This window comes from Dasypus novemcinctus, chromosome 7 (assembly GCF_030445035.2).
Source record: "Dasypus novemcinctus isolate mDasNov1 chromosome 7, mDasNov1.1.hap2, whole genome shotgun sequence".
Taxonomy (NCBI): domain Eukaryota; kingdom Metazoa; phylum Chordata; class Mammalia; order Cingulata; family Dasypodidae; genus Dasypus; species Dasypus novemcinctus.
In genome coordinates, this window is record NC_080679.1 from 96,801,797 (window position 1) to 96,824,957 (window position 23,161).

Consider the following 23,161-nt stretch of genomic DNA (forward strand, 5'->3'; position numbering starts at 1 on the left):
AGGACGAGTAAGGAAAAGTTGGAGAGGGTAAAGCCTAGGTTGAACACCTCAAGGGTCCTAAAGGACACTGGATTAAATATCATCTTTAAAAATCTAAAGTGGGGGCTGATTGATATTCTTAGCCAGTCTAAGTGTAGTTTTATGACCCAGAGGATTGCTAGCTCTGGTCCATGCTGTTGGAGGGAAAAGAAGGGCATGACCAACCAGGCCCCATATAGCGTCTCTGGTGCTGGGTTTCAAGGGCACAGCCGGCGGCCAGCCACGTTTGAGGATGCCTGCCCATTTCCACGCCTGGGTCTCCAGGCTCCTTCCCAAGTCTGTGCCCTTTCCAACATCCTTCCAATCCACTCTTCCCCCTGAAAGTTAGAATCAGTTTCTGCTTCTTGCACACAAGACCCTGAAGGAATACAAATATCAGTAGAGTGACCTTTACTTTCAAATATTGTTTTTTCTTTCTGGAAGATCAAATGGTCAAAAATATATTACTATGCAACTAATCAGTTTAGGAAGATGGTTGCATGTCCTTCCACATGGCTAAATTAGCCAGTAAGGAAAAACAGATGACTCCTTGTTCTCACCCTGGTCTTCATTTCAGGACCATAACTTTTCATGAGGAGATGTTTCAACACCAAAACCACATGTATTTATTCCCTTTATTTTAAAAATAAATTTTTTGAAGAGAAAAGAATTCAAGGAGTGCAACGGTTGGCTAACAGGTTAGTCGTCGTCTACTCTTAACACTCATTTTCAGCACATCACAAACCACATTTGGCACAGATTTGCCATCTGAATTTATGTAATCCAATCTGATTTATCACCATATATGCTGAGGCTATGTATCTACTTGCTCAGGGACAGCAGGCTTAGGCCCCACCCCTACCAAAATCAAGGACTTGGATTAATATTCTTCCCACCATCAGATACCTTTAAATTAAAGGTGCTCCCTATTTCCTAAAACATATACCTGCAGATGGAACAAGCTGCAGTAAGATTCTTTGGGGGATGCAATAGAAAACTGAAATTGTTTTGATTCTGAATATTAATTAAAATGTTGGAACATTATGGAACCATACATAAAAACCTATCAAGAGCTACATGATACCTTGCTTCAAGTTACTTTTGAATTAATTAGTAGTGGTCAAATTAGGCAGAATGCATTTGATGGCTCAAGAGGTAAAGGGAAAAAAAACAAAATTCCTGCTACATACTTAAGAGGTGTCGTCTTTAAATTTCCTTTTAGCTTCAGCCATATTGCAGCAGTATGGTCTGCTGTGCTCTGACAATGATCAAGCCAGAACTATTGGCTACGCTAAACCATATTATTTTATTCGGAAAAAAAAAATGGATACTGATGTCTGATAGTGAGTCCTCCCAGCACAAGTGGGGATAATCCCTTCATTCTTTTTAAGGGAGATAAATGGAACCCCAGCTTACTAAAAGGGATAAAAAGCCTTAAAAGCAGTGTTCTTGAGGGCAAAGCCTCTCCTTTTGTCCAACTCCCTGGTATTCTGTTATCTTGTAAGGTTCTCCCTTTGCCACAGGTGGCTCAAAGGTACTACTCACACCCCAACCCTGTCTGCATGGGTATCACACATCACAAGGACAACTTTTCCTAATCAGGCTCCCTCACTTTCCTAAAGCCAAAAGATTCCAATGACATTTTGGCTAAAAAAGATGGAGGAGTCCTCCCTTCACCATGACACCTAAGGAAAAGAAATCCACCAAAGTAGAGAGGAAAGAAAGAGAAGAGGGAGAGATTTAAAAGACTCTGTAGGGAAGTGGATTTGGCCCAATGAATAGGGCACCTACCACATGGGAGGTCCAGGGTTCAAACCCAGGGCCCCCTGACCCATGTGATGAGCTGGCCCAAGCGCAGTGCTGATGCACACAAGGAGTGCCACGCCACGCTGGGGTGCACCCGTGTAGGGGAGCCCCATGTGCAAGGAGTGCGCCCCGTAAGGAGAGCCATCCCACACGAAAAAAGTGCAGCCTGCCCAGGAGTGGTGCTGCACACACGGAGAGGTGGCACAGCAAGATGACACAACAAAACGAGACACAGATTCTGGGTGCCGCTGGCACAAGCAGACACAAAAGAACACACAGTGAATAGACACAGAGAGCAGACAACTTGGGGGGGAGGGGGAGGGAGAGAAATAAATTAAATAAATCTTTTAAAAAAGAATAAAATAAAAGACTCTGTACTATGAGTGGCATTAATTTTCGTAAAAAGCAAGATCAATAAAACACTCTTCCATTGTGAGATTGGACAGATAATAGGTTGATGCCCTTCTCACCGAGCCACAGGAACAAAGTTTCTCGGGCACGAGCCCCTGCCTTGCCCTCATTCACAGTGTTACGATAATCCCTTTTTCCAAGCAAAGTACCAGGATCTGAGGGGAGGAGAGGCAATGCAAATAAAGGAGTAGGACGAGTGTTCTCCTTGTTCATGTCTTTGAAGCTTCCCAGTCTATGTACAGAACTACATGTGGCAGCTGGTGTAGTGAGTCCCACTAAGGGGCCTAGCATCCTATTCTAACTCATCTTTCCCTCAGGAGATTCACACTGGGTCCAAACTTCACCACAGTTTCATGAAAGGAGGATACAGGATGAGGACCACCACATCCCGTGGCTGGTTCTGCCACTTACCTAGCTTTCTGACCATGATAAACAATATATTTGAATTTCACTTTATTCTTGTATAAAATGGAGATACAAATACTTGTCGAGGATGATATTATAGAACCAAATAATTTCCTGTGTGTCCTTGGCAGAGCCCCTGGCATAAAGCAGGTCCTCAACAAACACTAATGGGTTCTATTCCAGAGGATCTTGGGAAAGATGATCTCTCTGAGATCTGGATTTTAATCCAGTTTGGGGCTTAATCCAAAAACTTTTGGAATCCAATGGAATTGCCAGGATAAGGAATAACTTGGCTGGGGATCCTTCTGTTACCTGGGCTTTTGAGTTCCTCCGGTGTTCTCCAAGAACTACCTTTGTAATTTCTCTTGTCAAAGTAATCTCAGATTGGGGAATGAACAACAGACTAAAGTAGACTTCTAGCAATGGAAGAATGCCTATTATTCATATAAAGGCAGTGGCCACTAGAGGTTCTGAGGGATGGGAGATGGAAGAACAGGAGTAATATGGGGGCATTTTCAGGACATTGGAGCTGTCCTGCATGACACCGCAGTGACGGATACAGGCCACTGTATATTTTGTGATAACCTACAAAATTGCGCAGGACAGAGTGTAAACTATAATGTAAACTATAGTCCATGGTTAGTAGCAATACTTCAATATGTGTTCATCAATCTAACAAATGTTCCACACTAATGAGGGATGTTGTTGACGTGGTAGAGTGTGGGCAGGGGAGGGAGTGAGGTACATGGGGATCCCTTATATTTTTTTCCCTAGCCACTAGACCACCATTCCTTATACATATTTTTAATGTAACATGTATGTACTCTAAAGCTTCTTTAAAAATAAAAACGATTAATTTAAAAAAAGTAACCTCAAATATCAGGCAAACACTAGGGGTACGAATAGGAACTGCTCATGACCATGTAATGCTGTACGATACCACTAACACCACTATTATTTCAGCCATGATGTCTTAATACTCTGGAAGAGAATCCCTGGTGTCATGTTATCCGCATCTAATTGTTCCTTCTTTTTTGTCATTTAGTCTCCATTTTCACCCATGTACACCTATGGTCTATGTGACAGGACCAGCTGTGCACGGTGACAAACTCCTAAAATCAGTGCCAGTATTTATTTGATAGGCTGGCTCATAACATCCAGCAGAGCAATGATGATAAATAGGATTTAAGGAAGGGAATGATGAGGAAAGAGATTATAAAATTTCCACAATAGGTGACCAAGTATAAACCCTAATGAAAAGTACATACTTTTACAAAATCTGTTTTCAAACTGGCTACCCCATGTTCTCCAAAGCAAAATAAGTCAGGCAAATAATTTTAACTTATCCTGGAAATGAAACACCAAAGAAAGGATAATCTATCCATTTACAATATTTAGATAAAGTTCATTACTTCTTCCTCAGGAACATCTTAGAAAATTAACTATTATAATCCTTAGCCTCCAGAGCAAATGAAAAGGTAAATCACTCTGTTCAATGATGTCCAAATACAACATATTTGTGTGAGCATTCTTTTTAAAACTATAGAATAGCCTACCTCCTTAAAGTTATCAAATGCTGATAAAATGATTTCATGTCCACCTCTGACAAGACAAACAGCTGCCAACAGTTCTAAAACAAGGGCTTTTGTTCTGTCAAAAACAAGAAGGAAAAAAGACAAATCAATGTAAGTGACACGATGAATCGACTGTTTCTTCCTTTCAGGAGGGATATGGTGGTAAAATATTTTTCCCAGGTATATCTTTTAAACCTTTTCTAACTAAGGTGAAACTATATTAAGGTATGTTTTTAAGCCTTTACTAAACTTCTAAATATGTGATTTGTCTAAAGAGCAAATTTGGAAGTCATGTTTCCCATTCACAACATTACAAATTACTAATTGAAAACAAATCCTGGGAAGAATAGCCTCTTAGCCCTATTCATCAGACGACTCAGGACAATATCCTTGAAAAAACGTTATTGATGCGCCAAAGACAATGGGAAATTTAGTAAGCTGCAGGAAAGCAAACCACTGGTTAAATAGTTCCTCTAGCTTTTAGAGCCAGAGGCATAAAAGTTGCCTACAAATTTCAAAATAACTGAAATTAATGTCCTACATATCAAATCTGCTCATTTGCAGATGACGCCATAAAAACTCCCAAGACAATGGAAATTTCTATCATATAGTCATCGTATTCAGGAGATCTGAAATGAACAGGATTACAGCTGTGCTAATACAAGAATATATTCTCTGACTTAAGAAAACAAAGGGTTATCTAAAATATTTTTGGAAGGAGACTCTAGAGCTATATTCTAAGTATTCAAATACAACACCAAGCACAGCACTGCTTCTTCATCATAAGGCCACTTCAGTATTTCATCTCTATTCTGGAATAAAAGGAATTGCCAATCTCTAAACAAAGACCTTCCTGATTCCCCACAATGTCAATTGTCTTAAGAAAAATAATGACTTCCCTGTAGTGGAAAGGGAACAGAGATGCATGACTACTGGGGATTCTATCAAACTAAGGAAGCAATCACTAAGCTGCAAAGCTTTAATCAGGTGATGTTCGCAATAGTATTACTATTTAAATAGGGTCTTCATAGTTTTGCAATGCATGCCAAATGAGAAAGGACCTAATTAAAATCATATTTTTGAGGTAAAGTCATAGTTTTCAGATCTTCAGTCTATACAGAAGCAGCTGACAAATTTCATTACACATTTGAAATGCAGAATGCCTCACCGGAATGGGAAACACATTAGAATAACTAAAATAAATCGATGAAAACATGCTTCTGGAGGTAATCTGGGATATGAAAAAACACATGGTACTGGCCTTTAAAGGAGGATGAATATAAGGAAATGTGCATGCATAGGTTTTTTTGTGTTGGTTTATTTTGTTTTTGCATGCAAATATTTTTGGTTTTTGTTTGGTAGTAAAAGCTACACAAATAAGGGCAGTAAGTGAAGTGTGGGTGAGGGAGGTGGCTTTAGGTAGCTCTTATCACTGGCTGCTCTAGCTAAGTCATTATCAAGACCCTCCTCACCTCATCCTCATCACCAAAGTTAGTCGCAAGGGTGCTGAGAAACAGTCTTGGGAAGGAAAGAAAACTTGAGGAGAACAGTGATGGACCAGAGCAGTCACCTGATGCTCAACTCTGCCACATGTAAGAATGCAATTTGGTTGAAAGAAAAATGCAGCCAAGAAATCTACAGCCAATCTTATTTCAGAGATTCATACTTGAAAGTGTCTAAACTATAACTTAGGTACATATTGACTACTTCTCTGCTCTCCCTAGTTTGATACGGACTTGGATATTGCAAAGCAAGCTTACCTGGGATTCTTGTTGTTCAAGCTTAGTGCAATCTCATTGACAGCATGTGGATGAGACATGACCATGTTGAAACCATACTGAAATTCATGCAGGAAAAAACGAAGCATTAGGAGTCAAGTTAGGGGACTGAAAGTTTGATTAAAAATTAAAAACCTGAGATTTCTATCCCTTTATTTCTCTAGCACATCTATCTGAATATATTTCACTATCCAAAAACTTAGCAATGATGGAATTATCAAGGGACAACATGCCCATTCTTTTCAAATGAACTGTATGTTATTTTTCATTATTAAAATGGTAGACTCCTCAAACACTCTGGCCCAGTGATTCTCAACCCAGCTGCTCATTAGAATCAATTTGGAAGAGTAAACAAAATGAAACACTGATTCTCCAGGTCCTACCCCAGGCAATTTAATCTGCATCTTAATGATGAGGTCATAGCATGACACAGGAAAAATTTTTTTTTTTTTTTAAGTTTTCAGGGTGACTACTCTGCGGCTAGGCACTGTACCTAGTACCTCTTCTGTGCAGTGACTACCAGAACCTAGAGCTTAAGAAAACCTACTCTGCTCTGAAGCACATTACCTCACCCTTCTATACGAAGAATGAAATTCAGTAACAGGCATAGGAATCCTTGCTGATTCTGGAGAGTTGAGAAATTATCCTTATATTCACTCTCAGCTCAGAACCTTACTCCCTTTTACAATGAGAAAACAGAAGCAATCAGAAAAAACTTCTAAAAGTTCCCACCACCACACCAACCTGCCTACGGTAGCTCTGTGCTTGCTGCCACACCTCTTCCCAAAAATGAACTGTTCCATGCTCCAATCTAAGGCCAGCCCCCCCATTAGAGTACTTGATCCTATTTCCCTCTCACCTATTCAAGGACATTATATGCTCCAGCAGTTCTCCCCCTAATGTTCGTCATTTTTTTCTTCTCTATTGATTCAGTACCATGAGCATAAAAAACATGATGCAAATTATCTCATCCTTAATAACAACAAACCTCTCTTGACCCACAGTATGTGCCTCATTTCTCTGCTTTCTTTACAGCACTTACAACATTCACAGTCTCCAATCTCTTTCCTCTCATTCTCTCTTGAAACCACTCCAGTCAGGCATTTCATCCCCACTCTACCAATTCAACTGTTCTGCAAAGTTCTCTAAAGTACTCCACTTTGCTGAAGCCAATGGCAATTCTCAGTCCTCATCTTACATGACTTACCAGCAGCATTTGATAAAGTTGAACACGCCCTTCTCTTTGAAACATTCCTTTCACTTGTTCCTACATTCCTGGCCATTTTTGTCTCTCTAGCTGGTTTTTCCTCATCTCACTGACAACTAAACAGAGAGCCTCAGGGTTCATATTATTAGAATCTATTTATTTCTCTGTTGACCTCATTCACTCTCCTGGCTTTATATACCATCTATATGTTAATAAACCCCAAATTTGTATCTCCATCCTAGACCTCTGACTTGGACTCCAGACTGGAATATCCAGCCACCCACCTAATTGGATGTCTAATGGACATCTCAAAGTGAACAGCTCCCAAATAGAACTCCTACTCATCTCTCTCAAATCTGTTCTTCCCAAAGCCTTCTCTACCTTAGTAGATGGAAATCCATCTTATTCGTGTCCAGGACAAAATTCCTGGAGCTATCCTCCATTCTTCTTCTCCCTCACCGCACAGCCAATGCTAATGCCTTTATCATCAACATAAAACCAGAATCTGTCCACCTGTCATCATCTTTATTCCTATGACCCTGGTCCATGCCACTATCAATGCCCACCCAAATTACTGCAAAAGCTTCTGCCTACTCCACCCCACATCTGACACCCAAGGTCAATTTTAAACACACAAGCCAGAATGATCATGTTAACTACAGATGCCAGGTTATGTCATGCTATTCCTCAGAAGTCTTCAATAGCTTTCCACTCATGGCAAAGTCAATGTCCTTTCACTGGCCTGTAAATCCTTCTACCATCAGCATCCCTCTGACTTCTGATTTCACCTTCAGCTCCCTCCCTCTGGCTCCTTCTTATCCAGTCACCTGACCACACCAGGCACATTCCTGCTTCAGGGCCTTTGCACGCACCCTTCTCTCTTCTCCCTACCCAGACTTTTCTTTCCCTAATATTCCTTACTTTTTCCCTCCCTAACGTTGTTACTAAATATTATCTTCTCAGTGACTTTTTCCTGGCTGCCCTATTTAAAACTGCACACACATTTTCAACACTTGCTGGTCCTATTTCCTCATTATTTGGTAAGATTACCAATCTCACAAGGCTGGTATGAGGTTTAAATGAGTCAACAGGTTTTAAAGTACTAGACCTGCAGAGAATATTATGTAAGTGCTAGTCTTCATTGTCACCATCATTATGAACTGGAACATATTACACCAATTGATTTATCATTTGCCTCCCCACACTAGAAAGTAAGTTTCCTGGAGGCAATAGTTTATTTAATGCTGTACTCCCAGCACCTAGAAAAGGTCTAGCACACAAAGATGCTCAAAAAAAAATATTCACTGACTAAAAGAAAAGAAAATGCATGTTTCCCTCTTAAATTCAATTCAGCACTTTTATGTTGAGTATGTAGCGTCCACTCTGTTGTTAGGGTTAATCCAACCCACATGCTCCAATGTCTCTTCCCTGTGTTTCCAGAATGGGATCCACCTGCATTCAGGTGCTTCTTACAAAGTCTTCTAAAGTGTACTCTTGCCCACAACCAGGAATTGAATGTTCACAAACACTTATCAAGTAATCTAGGCAAGTTTACCACCTTTTCTTTCCAACAGGGAAAAGTCTTTCCTTGAAATACTTTATAAAACATAAATGCTAAGTAAAATCTGAGGGCCATGAATTTAGTCTTTATCATTCAAATGAACCAGAATTTCCTTTTTCAATATCATCTCATAAATGCTGATATTTACTTTAAATAGAAATGATAAGAAGCAACACGACCTAAGTCTACTTTGGATTTTTTTTTTCAAGGACCAGAAAAACAAACATACCTGATAATTCATGATGGCACGTAAACACATGATACAGACATGTACGTCATCTTTTTTACTCACTAATCTTGAATTTTTCAGGGTTCTTCTGCTTGGCAAAGTATTATACCTACAAATTAAAAAGGAAACACATAAAACTATACATAAATTTCTTAGTGTAAGCAATTCACCTATAAAATGGACATTTTTCTCTATCTTTACCTGCACCAACATTAGGATTGTAGTTCAAAACCACCAAATGACAAAGCCACCTTCATAGGCTGCAAAGCCAACACCATTCTGTGAATGGTCAGCCGTCTCATCAGACCAGATACCCACGGACAAAGAGGTTGAGCCCCACTTACAGTATATAACAAACCAGACCACACATAAGATTCATTCACAACCCCAGGTTCCTAATCAATAGGCCACACTAGATTTGCAGAGGCGATCTGAAGCAAGATGCATGCAGAAATAAATGTGCATAAACAAAGGAAAGGCATGAAACTTGGCTTATATGTCCCAGCTCCAGCTACACCTTCCCACTACTGGTAGCTACACCTTCCCACTACTGGTCTCGGGAGTCCCAGCTTCAGACCTTAAGCCTAGGCAAGGTCACACATTAGCAACTTTATCTGCCATGGCGTTAGACCCTGAAACCTTCAAGTCAGGTTTCAGGGTACACGAACGCCTTCACAGTCTGACCCCTTACCTAAATCTCATACAGCAACTGAAACTTCTTTGGAAATATGCCAATACTTCAAGGAAGGGGTTAAGATGTTTCAGGGTTAGAATTCATTTCCTAGGCCTCCATTACTAAACCTTCTGCTATTAAACTCTCCTTCATGGAGGTTTATCAGGGCCTGCCAGTGCAGTCTAGTGACAGTAACACGATGAAAGCAGAAAAGATGCCAATACTGAGAGCTTCAACACAGATGATGCCGAGAACTTCGAAACATGCTTTAAATTATTATAGCCTCAGAGTGAAACACAGATTAGTCTTCCATACAATTCCATGCCTTTATTTTAAAAAACAGATTTCAAAAGTTGTCAACTACTTTTCTGTAGAGAGAATCAATGACAAGAAAGTTCCACAAAACAGGTTATAGTTCTTCCTTCTTGAACTAATTAAAAAATTTAAAGGATGGCATTATTAATATTAACAGTCTTTCAAAAGTCCCACAAGTGCAGGCCAGAACTTGAAAAGCGAATTGACAGATTTATCTAAAATTCTTCAGCTAAGCAGTCCTTTTTAATTTATTTTTCTCTTCAAAATCGATCAGACGGAGAAGATTCTTTCACAGAAGCCTGTGACTGAGTCAAATTTTTGAAATGTATTTCAATAAGTCACTTGCCTCAATAAATTTGAATATGAAAACAGTTTGATCACACTGGAACAAGGCTTTATTCAATGACTTTCTGATCAATTCACACTTGGAAATAAAATTTCAGCAATGGAAATTGGCCTCAATTCTGAACATAGTAACCAAGAAGTTGAGGTTAAGGAAATAAATTCAGATTTTGTTGAGCAAGCCTAGTATCAAAAATACAAGTATAAAATGTGTCACTTGGCCATAACCACAGGCTGAGCATGATTGCTAACACACTCCTTGGATGTCTCTCAGAGACTGGGACATCTTCAAACAATAACCACAAGGCCAGTCTCACCCAAGCACATGTGATCTTAATCTATAACTGAAGTTTGTTCCCTTTCTCTACTTTTCTTATTTTAACTTCAGTTTCGTATTTCATTAGTGGGATCATTTGTTGGATACACGTTAGCTTAAAGGGAGAGTTTTCTTTTTTGCTACTAGTTGAAAAAGTCATCCAAGATTAAGTTTTGAGGGGGAAAAAAAAGAAGAAAAAGTCATTTCTTTGGAACCAACTGCCCATAGCTAAATTATATTTATGTGAAGCAATGACTGCAGAAGACATACTGACCGAAGTAAGCTACTCTTCAAGGAAAATGGGCTAAGTCATTCTACATAGTCCCGTATTTCTGCATCACTGCCAAATAAATTATTCCAGAAAGTAGACTGAACTTACACAATTAATGTTATTTCCCAGCATTCAATTACCTCACCAGGGTTTACCTAAGAGCTATTAAGAAACATGGCAGCTTGCTTCCTTTCATTTATTGATCCAATCTTGAACTGTATTGTAATAAGTCTTTTCTAAGTAGTCACGATGTTTATCATTACTTTTTATAATGCAGAAACCAGCAAAAGTGAATTAATTAGAATATTCTACTTGCTAAATAGTAACACAAAAGCCTTATCTTTTGTAGTAGTAGGTGGTTAATCCCAAATATATTTTTCTGAACTAATACTTAAAATATATTTAACATGAAATGCTACATGCATACTTATTTAAGGAGTTTAGAAACTGTATTTAATTAATAAATACTATATTCAAGGAGTTAATAAGATATAAGATGTCAATAAATTAAAACAATGAGCATTTTATTAATGATATTCTATGTTCAAAAGCAACAGAGCTAAGCTGTTTTCTAAAGTGTATGGTATTTTGCTTAAAAAACATTTTCCTCCAATTTTTGGTTGATGCAAAAGCAGAATGGGAATGAAAGGCAACATGTGAATTTATATGTTTAAAATCATAGCAAGCACTGACAGCTGAAGGAGATCTATGAGATCATATACTCCAAATCCTTCTTTATACAGATGAGAAAACTGAAGCACAAAGAAGTAATATCCACATGGCAAGTAGGAAGTGGAGATGAGATGAGACCAGACCAAGGCCCAAGTCTCTGCACTGCGATGAAGAGCAGTCACTTTCTACAAATTGCTTCACAATCTGATTCATCAACAATCTGTCAGGTTATCATGTGGAAAAAGCTACCACCCACAGTCATATGTGCTGGTTTGCTCTTTGTCAAATGTTCCTATCCTGTCATCCTGACAGTCTCAGGCTTCAGGTCTCCATAGGTGGCATTTCCCACCCTCAATCATTTTTTCACCATGTAGAATTAAGGCTTAGTTTTCTGAGAACAGCGGCATCTGTGCATCTCCTTCAGAACATGGAGACAGAGCCCCTTGCTCTCAAAAAGCATCCTTAATTTCCAGACCCAAAGGCCTGCCTGAGGCCAGCACGCTTCCTTCTCGATCAAGAGATGAAGTGTTTCCATGAAGTGTTTCAAATTTTTCTTTTAAAAATCTTTATCCTTCCAGATCTGTTTTTTACTTTCTAAGCGTACAGGAAAAGTGAGGACTTTTTTTTTTTTTGATAGATTTTGCTCTGTATTTTAGAATTCTCATTCTAAAAGGATTTTCTACCTTTAAGTAAATGCACACTGATAAATGGCATAATTCTTCACCTCTGAAAATACAAAGAATTTTCAAAGGACTCAATTTAGGATCACATTGGATCTCCAAGGCTAAATTTTAGGGAATGTGCAATGGCTTAGCATGTACATGAGTCTACTCCTCAGCATGCACATTTTATGGAATTTCACAATCTCTGTAATTAGATATTTATTATCTGGGTAAACTATTACTTTTTTGGTTTTAGATGGGTTTTTAATTCAGTTTTAATATACATTGTTAATACTGTCTAATAAACACCTCCTTGAGGAGATGGTTTTAATAGTTCCCTCAAGTTGACACTAAATACCTCCAATGGAATTAGAAACAAACAATTTCTTGGATCCAATTTATTACAACATGGACACCTGTACAACAAAGCAAGCACTCCAGAAGAAATGGCCCCTGGTGCTCTCCTTGTGTTCTCCATCTATCACACGTAATCAAACCAAATCTTTGAGTCAAGCCCCAAGGTTGGTTTTATTAAGCATCTGTCTGTGCTAAGGGGAAATGAAAAACAAAGATGCTGCTTCTGCCTTTGTGGGCTCACCATCTAGTTTAGGAGCAAAAGATAAGTATACAGATAGCCTTTATATTATGAGGTTCTATGTCCACACTCCAGCTCCAGCCCATCCTAACCAGTGCATTTAGCAAAGCAACAGACATACTAATGTGTAAAACGAGTTCAATAACAAATACTATACCACACAGCACAAGCTGGTAGCTTGCTTGTGGTCACACCTTCACAAAGGAGAATGCTTTTTGCAAATCATCATACCTAAAATCTCAATATAGTCAACGTTTTCTCCATCAAGCCAGATTTGTCTGGGTTTGTGTAGACTTACACTTAGTAAATGACTCAAGGTGTATGAACATTAGTTTTAACTGGGACCCTAACTTAAGAATGAAATATGAAACAAATGGATAAATTGTGGGAGAAATGCCATGAAGGTGACACTAATATGATTAAACATAAAATACTACCAATGCAGATGCAAAATATACCTATCATGATTTTTTGAATTTTGGGATTACAAGCCATTCATTATTTTCATCTATATTTTAAGTTTTCTACAATGGATGTGTATTAAATTTGCAATAAGGGGGAAGCAGACATGGCTCAACTGATAGAGTGTCTGCCTACCACATCAGAGGGTCCAGGGTTCAATCCCCAGGCCCTCCTGACCCCTGTGGTGAGCTGGCCCACGCGCAGAGCTGCCATGCACAAGGAGTGCCGTGCCACACAGGGGTGCTCCCGGAGTGCACCCCGTAAGGAGAGCCACCCCGCGTGAAAGGAAAAAGCACAGCCCACCCAAGAGTGGTACCACACACACTGACAGCTGACGCAAGATGACGCAACAAAAAAAGAGACGCAGTTTCCTGGTGCCGAGGGTGCAAGCGGGCACAGAAGAATACACAGTGAGTTGACAGAGAAAGCAGACAACGGGCGGCCGGGGGGGGGGGGGGGGGGGGAGGGCGGAAGGGGGCAGGGAGTGAAGGGGAGAGAAATAAATCTGTAAAAAAAATTTGCAATAAGGAGGACAAAAGTTACCTCTTTTAGAGAGTCTAGGTTTAGATCTTCCTTAAGACAGAAGGCTAACTAGATATCATGACCATAATGCTCTTTCCATCTCAATCACCCTACAGCATGTTTCCAAGAAGGGTTCTTTAGGAGGATAGTGGTAATGATCTACCCTGATAAAGAAAAGTTGTGGGTTTCTGTGATGAGGCCAACCCCCACCAAAACAGATGATAAAAGGGTCTAGTATCAGAAAAACTCATTTTTGAAACTCTTATTTCCTGGTTTTGCCAATGTCTGTCTGGATGTCAGTAAGGTCAAATATATTGATTAGCGGTCTCCATACATGTCCAAGAAAAGAGATACACTTACAAGTACATGTCACACTGATTCACTAAAGTAAGGTTGGAAAATCACAGCAATAATCTGTTAGCAATTAAAAATTCAAACAGCTCTAATGAAACTAGTCCTAACAGCCAAAATCTGTACGTACTAAGTGCTACTGTATAATCATACTATTACAGATCAGGCAGCCTAATCCAGTCTATGCCACAGGCTTTTAGGCTAAACTATCTTCATCCTTCATCCCAGTTTAGCTATTTGAATAAACTTTCCACAATGACCAGAGTTTTACGGGATTAAGTCAGTGGCTCAGTAGGAGGTATGGGTGCCTCTGTGGTAAACTAATACTCTTGGCATGCGTTCTGTTAAACAATTATATGATGTAAAACCGATTATTAAAAAAATTTTTTCCTGAAGCTATTATGAAACTTCATATAAATCTGAGTCTATCTGAATAGAGCCAAAGTGGAGAGTGCCCCTCCATTTCTTTGTGGTATGTTAAAAAGATGCCAAGGAGGGGCAGCATTCATATCTCTACGGATACTGAGGCAGATGAGTTTTAGTCCTGTCCCGTATACTGTCTTGAGTAATCCCAGATTCTGTCACCAGCTAATGGTGCATAATACACTTTCCTGTGTCCTCTTTTTCTTCACCAGTAGTTCTCAAATCTCACTGTATCACAGCTTAATCTGCAAAGTTTTTAAAAAGAGAAAAAGAAAGAAAAGAAAGAAAAGGAAAAGGAAGGAAAAAGAAAGAGGGAGGGACGGAACGGAGGGAAGGAGGGCGGAAAGGAAACTGATGCGCAGGCCTTGAGAATCATTCTGTTGGTCCAGGTTGTGCAACGTTGAGAACTACTGCTACCCAATAGGCTTCTTCTGCCTGCTCCTTCAATGCAGCAGTTCTCCAAGATTCCATCTTTGGCTCTTGTCCCTGCTCTTTTTTGTGGCTTTTCTCTTAATCATCTCCGACACCCTTTCACCTTCTACTATGACATATACTAACAACTTCTAAACCTAGCATTCATGAACCAGACTCTATTCTTCATTTCACACTTCAATTTCCAGCTGCTTCGGATCCAATGCAAAATAATTCACATGGCTGATCTAAAAGGCATTCAAAATTTAAATATACACAGGAATAAGCACTTTCTCTCTCTAGCCTATCCTTGACTTCCCTTCTCTCTGATAATGGCATCTCCATCCTGCCTTCATGTGGAGTCTGGTGAAGACTCGGCCTTGATCTGACTTGCTGGAGAGATCTCTAGAGGTTCCATGATGCATTACACAGCTTTACCAAATGCCGTGAAAAATGCAGTTATATATGCATGTGCGCTTGTGGGGAGAGTGGGTCCCTGGTCTGTGACTCCGAAATAAGAGCCACAACCTAGGCATTGTCTCCTCCTTCTCCAAAGTACATTTGGAACCAAACCTCTTTCTCTACTCCCACAATTCTCAACTCATACCTTCTTATTACTGCTAGAGGCCTAATTCAAGCCCATATCTGGACAGCCATTCTAATACTTACTGCACGAACAGTAACAAACACATTACATAGTTTTGCTACCCACACTAAATTGAAAAGCATGATGGTAAGCACTTGATTTGTGTTTTGGTATCACTTACAGTGTTTCACATATAGCAGGTAATTGCAAATAATTATAGTAAATAATTTATTGTAAATTCTACATTTTTTTCTTGGCTAACTTGAGAAAAGGGAATACCATTATTGTCATTTATTTCTACTTAGTTTCAATTTCTCCTTTTCTGTACTCTTCCCACCACAACAGCTTTTACATGAAAAATCTTGAGCAGTGAAATCAATACCTCGTAATTTTTAACTCTAAAATACTGAACTGGCTTCACTAGTAACTCAAAGAGTTAATGTGACTCTCTCTGTGGTCACTGTAAATAATTAATAGCTCACCTAATTCAATTTTGCGGTTTTAGCATCTAAGAGTGGATGTTTGAATTTTCCTACTTGGGGCTGTTGAGCTTATTGGACGTGTAGATTAACATTTGTCATCAAACATGAGAAGTTTTTGATCTCTGTTTCTTCATATATTTTTTTTTTAGATTTATTTCTCTCCCCTTCCCCCCGCTGTCCCTCCCCCATTGTCTGCTCTCTTGTGTCCATTTGCTGTGTGTTCTTCTGTGTCCACTTGCATTCTCGGTGTCACCGGTAAACTATGTCTCTTTTTTGTTGCATCATCTTGCTGTGTTAGTTCTCCAAGTGTGTGGCAACACTCCTGGGTGGGCTGTGCTTTTTTCATGCAGGGTGGCTCTCCTTGCGGGGTGCACTCTTGTGTGGGGGGCACCCCTATGAGGGGGCATCCCTGCGTGGCATGGCACTCATTGCACATGGCAGTACTACTGCATGTCAGCCAGCTCACCATATGGGCCAGGAGGCCCTGGATTTGAACCCTGGCCTTCCTATATGGTAGATGGCTGCTCTATCAGTTGAGCCACATCTGCTTCCCATCTTCATATAAACTTCCTCTCTTTCTCTCTCCTTCTGGACTACCATTATGCATATGTTACATGTTGTTATACTTCATAGTATCTCCAGAGGTCTCTGCAGCTCTGTTCAATTGTTTTGTTTTGTTTTGTTTTTTTTAATTCTGGCTGGATACTCACAACTGACCTATCTTCTGGTTTGTTGATTTGCTCTTTTGTCTAGTAAAACTTAACTGTTAAGTTCCTCTAGTGAATTTTTCATTTCAGTTTTTGTGCTTTTTAACTCCATAATTCCTATTTGGTTCTTTTCTAATCATTCTCTATTTGGTGGAAAATCATTCTCATACTTCCCTTTAGTTCTTTATATATGATTCCCTTTCATCTTTTAAATATATTTAAAAAGGCCAATTTAAAGTCTCTGTCTTTAATATTAAGTCCAACGTTTGGGCTCCTTCAGAGACAATTTCTACTGAATACTTGTTCACCCCGTGTATGGTCTACATTTCCTTGTTTCTTTGCACATCTTATAATTTTTTGGTGAAAACTGGACATGTAAAATAATATCATGTGGCAACTCTGGAAATCAGATTCCCCCTTCTCTGCAGGGATTATTGTTGTTGTTGACATCATTTTTTGTTTGTTTAGTGACTTTTATGAACTAATCCTGAAATGTCTGTGTTCTTCATCATATATAGCCACTGCACTACCTGATTAGAGATTTCCTTAAATGTATGGAACTAGTAAGTCTCCTGGTCTTTGCAAGGGGCTCTGGATGTATGTTGAGGCACCATTTCCACATTTAGCCAGGTAGAACTCCTCTGCCTTAGTCTTCACTTCTTTCTTGTGCAGAGCCCCAAGGTCAGCCAGAGATGAGAGTTTAGCTTCTCAGATCTGTTCTGGTAATGTGCATTCCACATGTGTATGGCCCTCTAGATTCCCAGGAATATGTCACACCTTTTCAAAGCCCTATGGGCATCTCATTTCCCAGTTTTGCCTTTTACGCTTTTTGGTTAGCCATTTATTTGCCACAGCTGTCACCCACTGCCTCTGGCAGCTGCAAATTGACACATTCTTCTAAAAGTTTCTGGCAAATTCCCCAGTGCCATTCTAGCACTGAGTGAACTCCAAGTCTGGTGACACAAACACAGCTCTTTGCAAATAGGGTCTTCCATGCAACTACCAAGTATGTCAATGAGAATTTGGGGGGGGTGGGGAATGGGACTTGGAAAAACTCCAACTCAGTTCTACCCCTTCCAGTGGCTACCACACTGGTGGTTTTCACCATGTTCCTGGCTTATGGTTTGCAAGGCTATCACGGAGCTGAAGCGTGGAAGAAGGGGAAAGGGCAAGTGAAGACACCACAAAGCTCACTGTCCTTATCAAGGTTCAGCTATTTTTTTCTGGAACAAATGCTCCCCAGATCAATGCATACCTTTAGTTAATTTCTAGAGTTCTAAAAAAAATTTTGATTCTGGCAACTTCTGACAGTTTTTTCATTGCTTTCATGAATGAAAAAAATTTTGGAGGTCCTTACTCTACCATTTTCACCAACTTCTCACAACAGACATTGTTCCAAATAGTCGTTCTTTTAAGTGTAACAATCTCTTCAAGTTAATGGGAACAGGCATAATGAGGTCCTATAACAATTAGATCTCTCTGATGACTCAGGATTCCCTGAGATGTAAGGATTGGAGAGGACTCAGATTCCAAATGGAAAAACAAGGGAATGAGATATTTATGGAGAGCTGTGACCCAATCCCTATACCACTGGAGCTGACTGTCCAAATACCTGAGAGCCTTTCTTCTCCAAGGCTGAGAAGCAAAGCTTGGGAGATCTGGCTGCCTGTACATAGAAGAGGCATTTCCCAAAGCAGAAAAGAGCCTTGAGTCTATTCTGGAACTCCTGCCACTTGTAGGAACAATAATGGGGAAGGGACATTTAGGGCTGTTTTTCAAAGTCTCAAGAGTTTTAAGGATATCCTGCTTTTTAAGAGGTCATTTTGAGGGAAACTTTTGGGAAAAAATAACACCACCAAATTTCTTAGGACTTCATCTTCCTCTGCCAATAGAATTGCCTGCTGTTGTTCCAAGCTCTAAAGTAAAATTTCAAATGATAGTTTAGCATTCCAAGATGAGGTCCTATCTTGGAACAGCTGCCAATTAGAATACACAAAGCTCTTTGAACATGGAAAGAAACAGATTATAAAATTAACCTAGGGATCAAAGCTAATGAGAAATTACTGATATTAATTTTATGCATGTTTCAACATGCACTAGTAGTTATGGGTACACGAAATAATAGTAATTGAAGACATTACAAAACTTATACAGAACAAGTCCTGTTTATTACTATGGTGCCAACTGTGACCTGAGCCTCCTACTTTGTGACTGGTAATGAATCTGCTAGGAAGCATGGCGTGAACACCTCAGATGCTGGCGGCCAGTGCTACAGGGAAAGAAGGCATTCCTCAGAATGAGCGATAAGTACACTCCAACTGGTCTAATTATTCTAACAAGAAATGACAAGGAAATAAAACTGAAATTTTTTTTACTCGAAAAGGCAAAAAGAATGGGGAGGCCAGTAAAGAAAACTTGGAGAAGTAGCTTTCTTATAGCTGCTTGACTACTGATCACACACACAGGACTTCCACTTGCTAGGTCCATGTTGAGAGTCTGGATTGTACGTAATGCTAGCGTTAGAATACTGCTTAGAGTTTCGCTGCCTTTAAACCAACACCCATTTTAAGGAAGTCAAAAAAGGGAAGCTACAGCAATTTTGAACTAGTCACTCATGTTTAGGGATATAAAAATAATAATATAAATATAATAAAATATAATATATAAATATAATAAAATATAAATAATATAACAAAATATAAATATAATAAGAAGTGATAGTGGTAAGTCTGGATAATTATGGGACCATTACTTGTTAGCAAAAACTGGATGGGATCAAGTGCTAGATTTTCTCAGACCTTTAGTGTTCAGTCAACACTAAAATGGAAGCCACTATTCACTCAGTGATACCTTGAAATAAGTTTGATCACCCATCTATTTACTGTCTTATATGTATTTTTATACATTTACAAATATAATGTATGGGTTGTTTGTGAGCTCCTTTTAGCTACAGATTGCATAGTATTGTAGAATCTTGAATGAATGCTTCCTAATTGACCACTTTCCCAGACTTCTGGCAAAGAAGTTTTTTGTAAAGCTCACTAAGGAGCTTTCCTGCCAACATTAGTAAAATTTGTAATTTCTAGGTACAATGGCAACAAAGAAAAAAGAAAAGGTAAGTTGCTTTTACAAAAAGTATTTTCAAAACAATCTAACAAATACATATATCAAACTAATATCTGCCTACAAATAAGGAATAGTAATTAGAATGCCCTTGGAACTGGAATCCTAGGTCAAATGGGTTTGTCACATAATTTGGCTGAATTGTACCAGTCTTTTTGGTTCCAAGGTCTGGACTATTAGAACTTTAACCAAGATTTGGGGTTTTATGTTTCTTCTCTCTTACCATCAGACATGACATCACTTGGGGATATTTTTACTATCAAGCTTATAAAATACATGAGGCTTAAAAAAAATAAACAACCAAGCACTCTTCTGTCTCTAAAGCAAAGAGAAAGAGAGCTGAAACAGTTGAATCCAGATAGTTCCAAGTGGGAGTAGTGGGACTGAGAAAAAGAGAGAGTATGTGTATGTGTAGGAAAGGGTAAGCAAAATGTGTAATGATTTTTTCGGTTTCTGTAATTATTTATCTATCCATATTTCTCACTAGAGGAGTAGATAATTGCTAGAATTTAGCCTGTAAATTAAAAGGTCTCAATATATGCATTTTAAACCTTCACTGAATCATTGCTAAATGAGCTGAACTGACAATTTCATAGCCTGGCCTTCCAAATAGTCCATAAATTGGTTCTACTTCCAGCCAGACTCATCTATGCACTGTTTTCTAAACAAACCAGGCATAGTCCTACCACTAAGTCACTGCTAACTTCACTCTCCCTAACTCTCCTTCTCCTACCCAGACCAAGTCTCATGAATCTTCTCTAGGTTATGTTGTATATTCACACCTCTAAATTTCTACATGCTCGTTTTTATTTTACTTGTATGACATTTAATATATGTTAGTTACACACGTTTAGGCACACAAAAATATTTACACTTTTTCTCAATCACACTATAAAGACACTGTGATATAGTGAGAAGAAGTCAGAAGACTTTGCTTATATGTCCTGGCTCTGCCACTTACTATGACCTAACTTCTCAGCGTCAGATTCCACACATATAAAACAGGGCTAATAATTCCCGAATACCTCCCATTGTTTTCATGAAGATATAATGATATAAGCAGGAAAAAGTCCTTTTATCAACCATGAATCATACACAAATACATTATTGAATATATCTTTATGCACGCTCAGCACTAGGTAAAATACCTTTCCCGTTTTAAATCTTGCCAATGATGGCACTATTCAACAGCACTAGGGATTTGCTGGATCATTCCTAGTGTTCTCTTCAATCCTGTATAGTTAACATTTATTGAATCCTCACTACTATTATTTTAAACTCCACAACATGTGAGGTTCGCTCTAGACCCTATCATCTCCACCAAAATGTGCATCTGGGAGATGGAGCACAAAGCAAGCAGTGGCCAGGTGTCTTGTTTTTCCATAGGGTCTCTCGCAGTCAGTTTTCTGACAAGTTGGGGAAAAAGATCCAATAAAAAGGTAGAAAAAATGAAGTTAAACTTGGTCACAGTGGGAGATGCCTGACAAATCTGCAGGTATGCTGCACCCATAAGCAATAATTAAAGCTGGCAACATTTTCACTAGCTGGGCCAAATTCAAGAGTTGGAAGGTACATTCTTAGCCTGAGTACATTTTTGTCTTTTTCACAAATTTAAATAAACAAAAAATAATTGCAAAACTCTGAAACGCAAGAATACAACACTTTCAGTTTTTTCTTATTACAAATATGCTGAAGAGAAAAATATAAAGTTTATAGTTGCTGATTATTTTGGAAAGTCTGCCAAACTGCAAAGTCTTTATTTTATAAACAGATATTACATTTTCTGCAACCTCAAATCTTCAAGTTAATAGTCCATCAAGTTAAGAAGTAGTGTTGCCATTTCTCCTTCCTCAGAAAAAACTTCTTACAATGATTGGCTCCCTATAAACTACATGCTTTTTATCTCCACTCCTTTATGGTATTTTCTCAAGCATTAATGAAAAGTTTAATCATGTCCTGCCACCTAATAGGAAAATAGAGGAAATTTAAGCCTTGAGAATAATTTAATATATTTTTCTTTGTCATTTCCCCCTCTTTAAGTTGGATTCTATGGAAATAGTGGATCAGATTCTTCAACATCCTTCCATAGGGGAAACAGAATAAATGGTGTCAAAGAGAAAGAGTACCTACAGAATAAAATATAGATGACAAATCTTCACGATGAAGACCATAAAAGATCCACATTTATTTTGTGTGATTGTAACTGAGGGTTAAGAATTAACAAATAGAGAAGTAGATGTGGTTCAGGCAACTGAACTCCTGCCTACCACATGGGAGGTCTGTGGTTCACTTCCCAGTGTCTCCTACAGTGAGCTGGCATGACAGGCAGGCGCAGCAAGTTGACACAACGAGATGATGCAACAAGAGACACAAGAAGAAAAACATAACAAGACACACAACAAAGCAGGGAGCAGAGGTTCCCGGCGCCTCCTAAAAAAAACGAGCAAGACAGCAAGGTGATGCAATGGACAGGTGCAACAAGCTGACTCAAGAAAAAAAAACATAATGAGACACACAAAAAAGCAGGGAACAGAGGTGGCTGAAGTGATTAGGTGTCTCCCTCCCACATCAGAGGCCCCAGGTTCAGATTCTGGTGCCTCCTAAAGACAGAGCACACAGCAAGTGCAAACAACGAGGGCATGTGGAGAAAAAAAAAAATTAAAAATAAGGAAAGAATTAACAAATAATTATGATTACTGAACCATTATATAGATGGCTTTTACTTCCAGTATATTATAAAATAGCCAAAGGTTATTATCTAGAATCACCCTTTGTATATGGTTATTTCTAATTAAGACCTGCTGATGTGATGATTATTCTAGATTGATCTTACCCTTGTATATGAACATTTCTATTGAAATGGTAACCACTCCACCCTCCCCTGTTTGAAATCCATAAGAAAAACCTTGTCGGGAAGCAAATGACTGAGCTCCCACCTACTACACGGGAGGTCCTGGGTTCGGTTCCCAGTGTCTCCTAAAGAAGATGAGCAAAACAGTGAGCTGACTCAAGGGGCTGGCACAAAGGGCTGGTGCCACAAGCTAGCACAAAGTGCTGGTGTGACAGACTGGTGCGAAGGGCTGGCATAGCAAGGTGACACAACAAGACAATGCAACAATATAACACAACAAGAGACTGTGAGGAAAACATAATGAGAGAAAAAGAAAGCAGGGAGTGGAGGTGGCTCAAGCGATTAGGTGCCTCCCTCCACATGGGAGGTCCCAGGTTCGGTTCCCTGTGCCTCCTAAAAAAAACAGAA

At 39.1% G+C, this 23,161-nt stretch overlaps 1 protein-coding gene across 1 annotated transcript in view; it reads right to left on the minus strand.

Moving 5' to 3' along the window:
• The window catches only part of FMNL2 (formin like 2), a 346,942-nt gene that overhangs the window by 63,807 nt on the left and 259,974 nt on the right, over positions 1-23,161 (minus strand). The window contains 3 exon segments of the mRNA XM_071216434.1: positions 4,197-4,290; positions 5,975-6,051; positions 8,990-9,098. Coding sequence (XP_071072535.1) covers positions 4,197-4,290; positions 5,975-6,051; positions 8,990-9,098 — 280 coding nt within the window.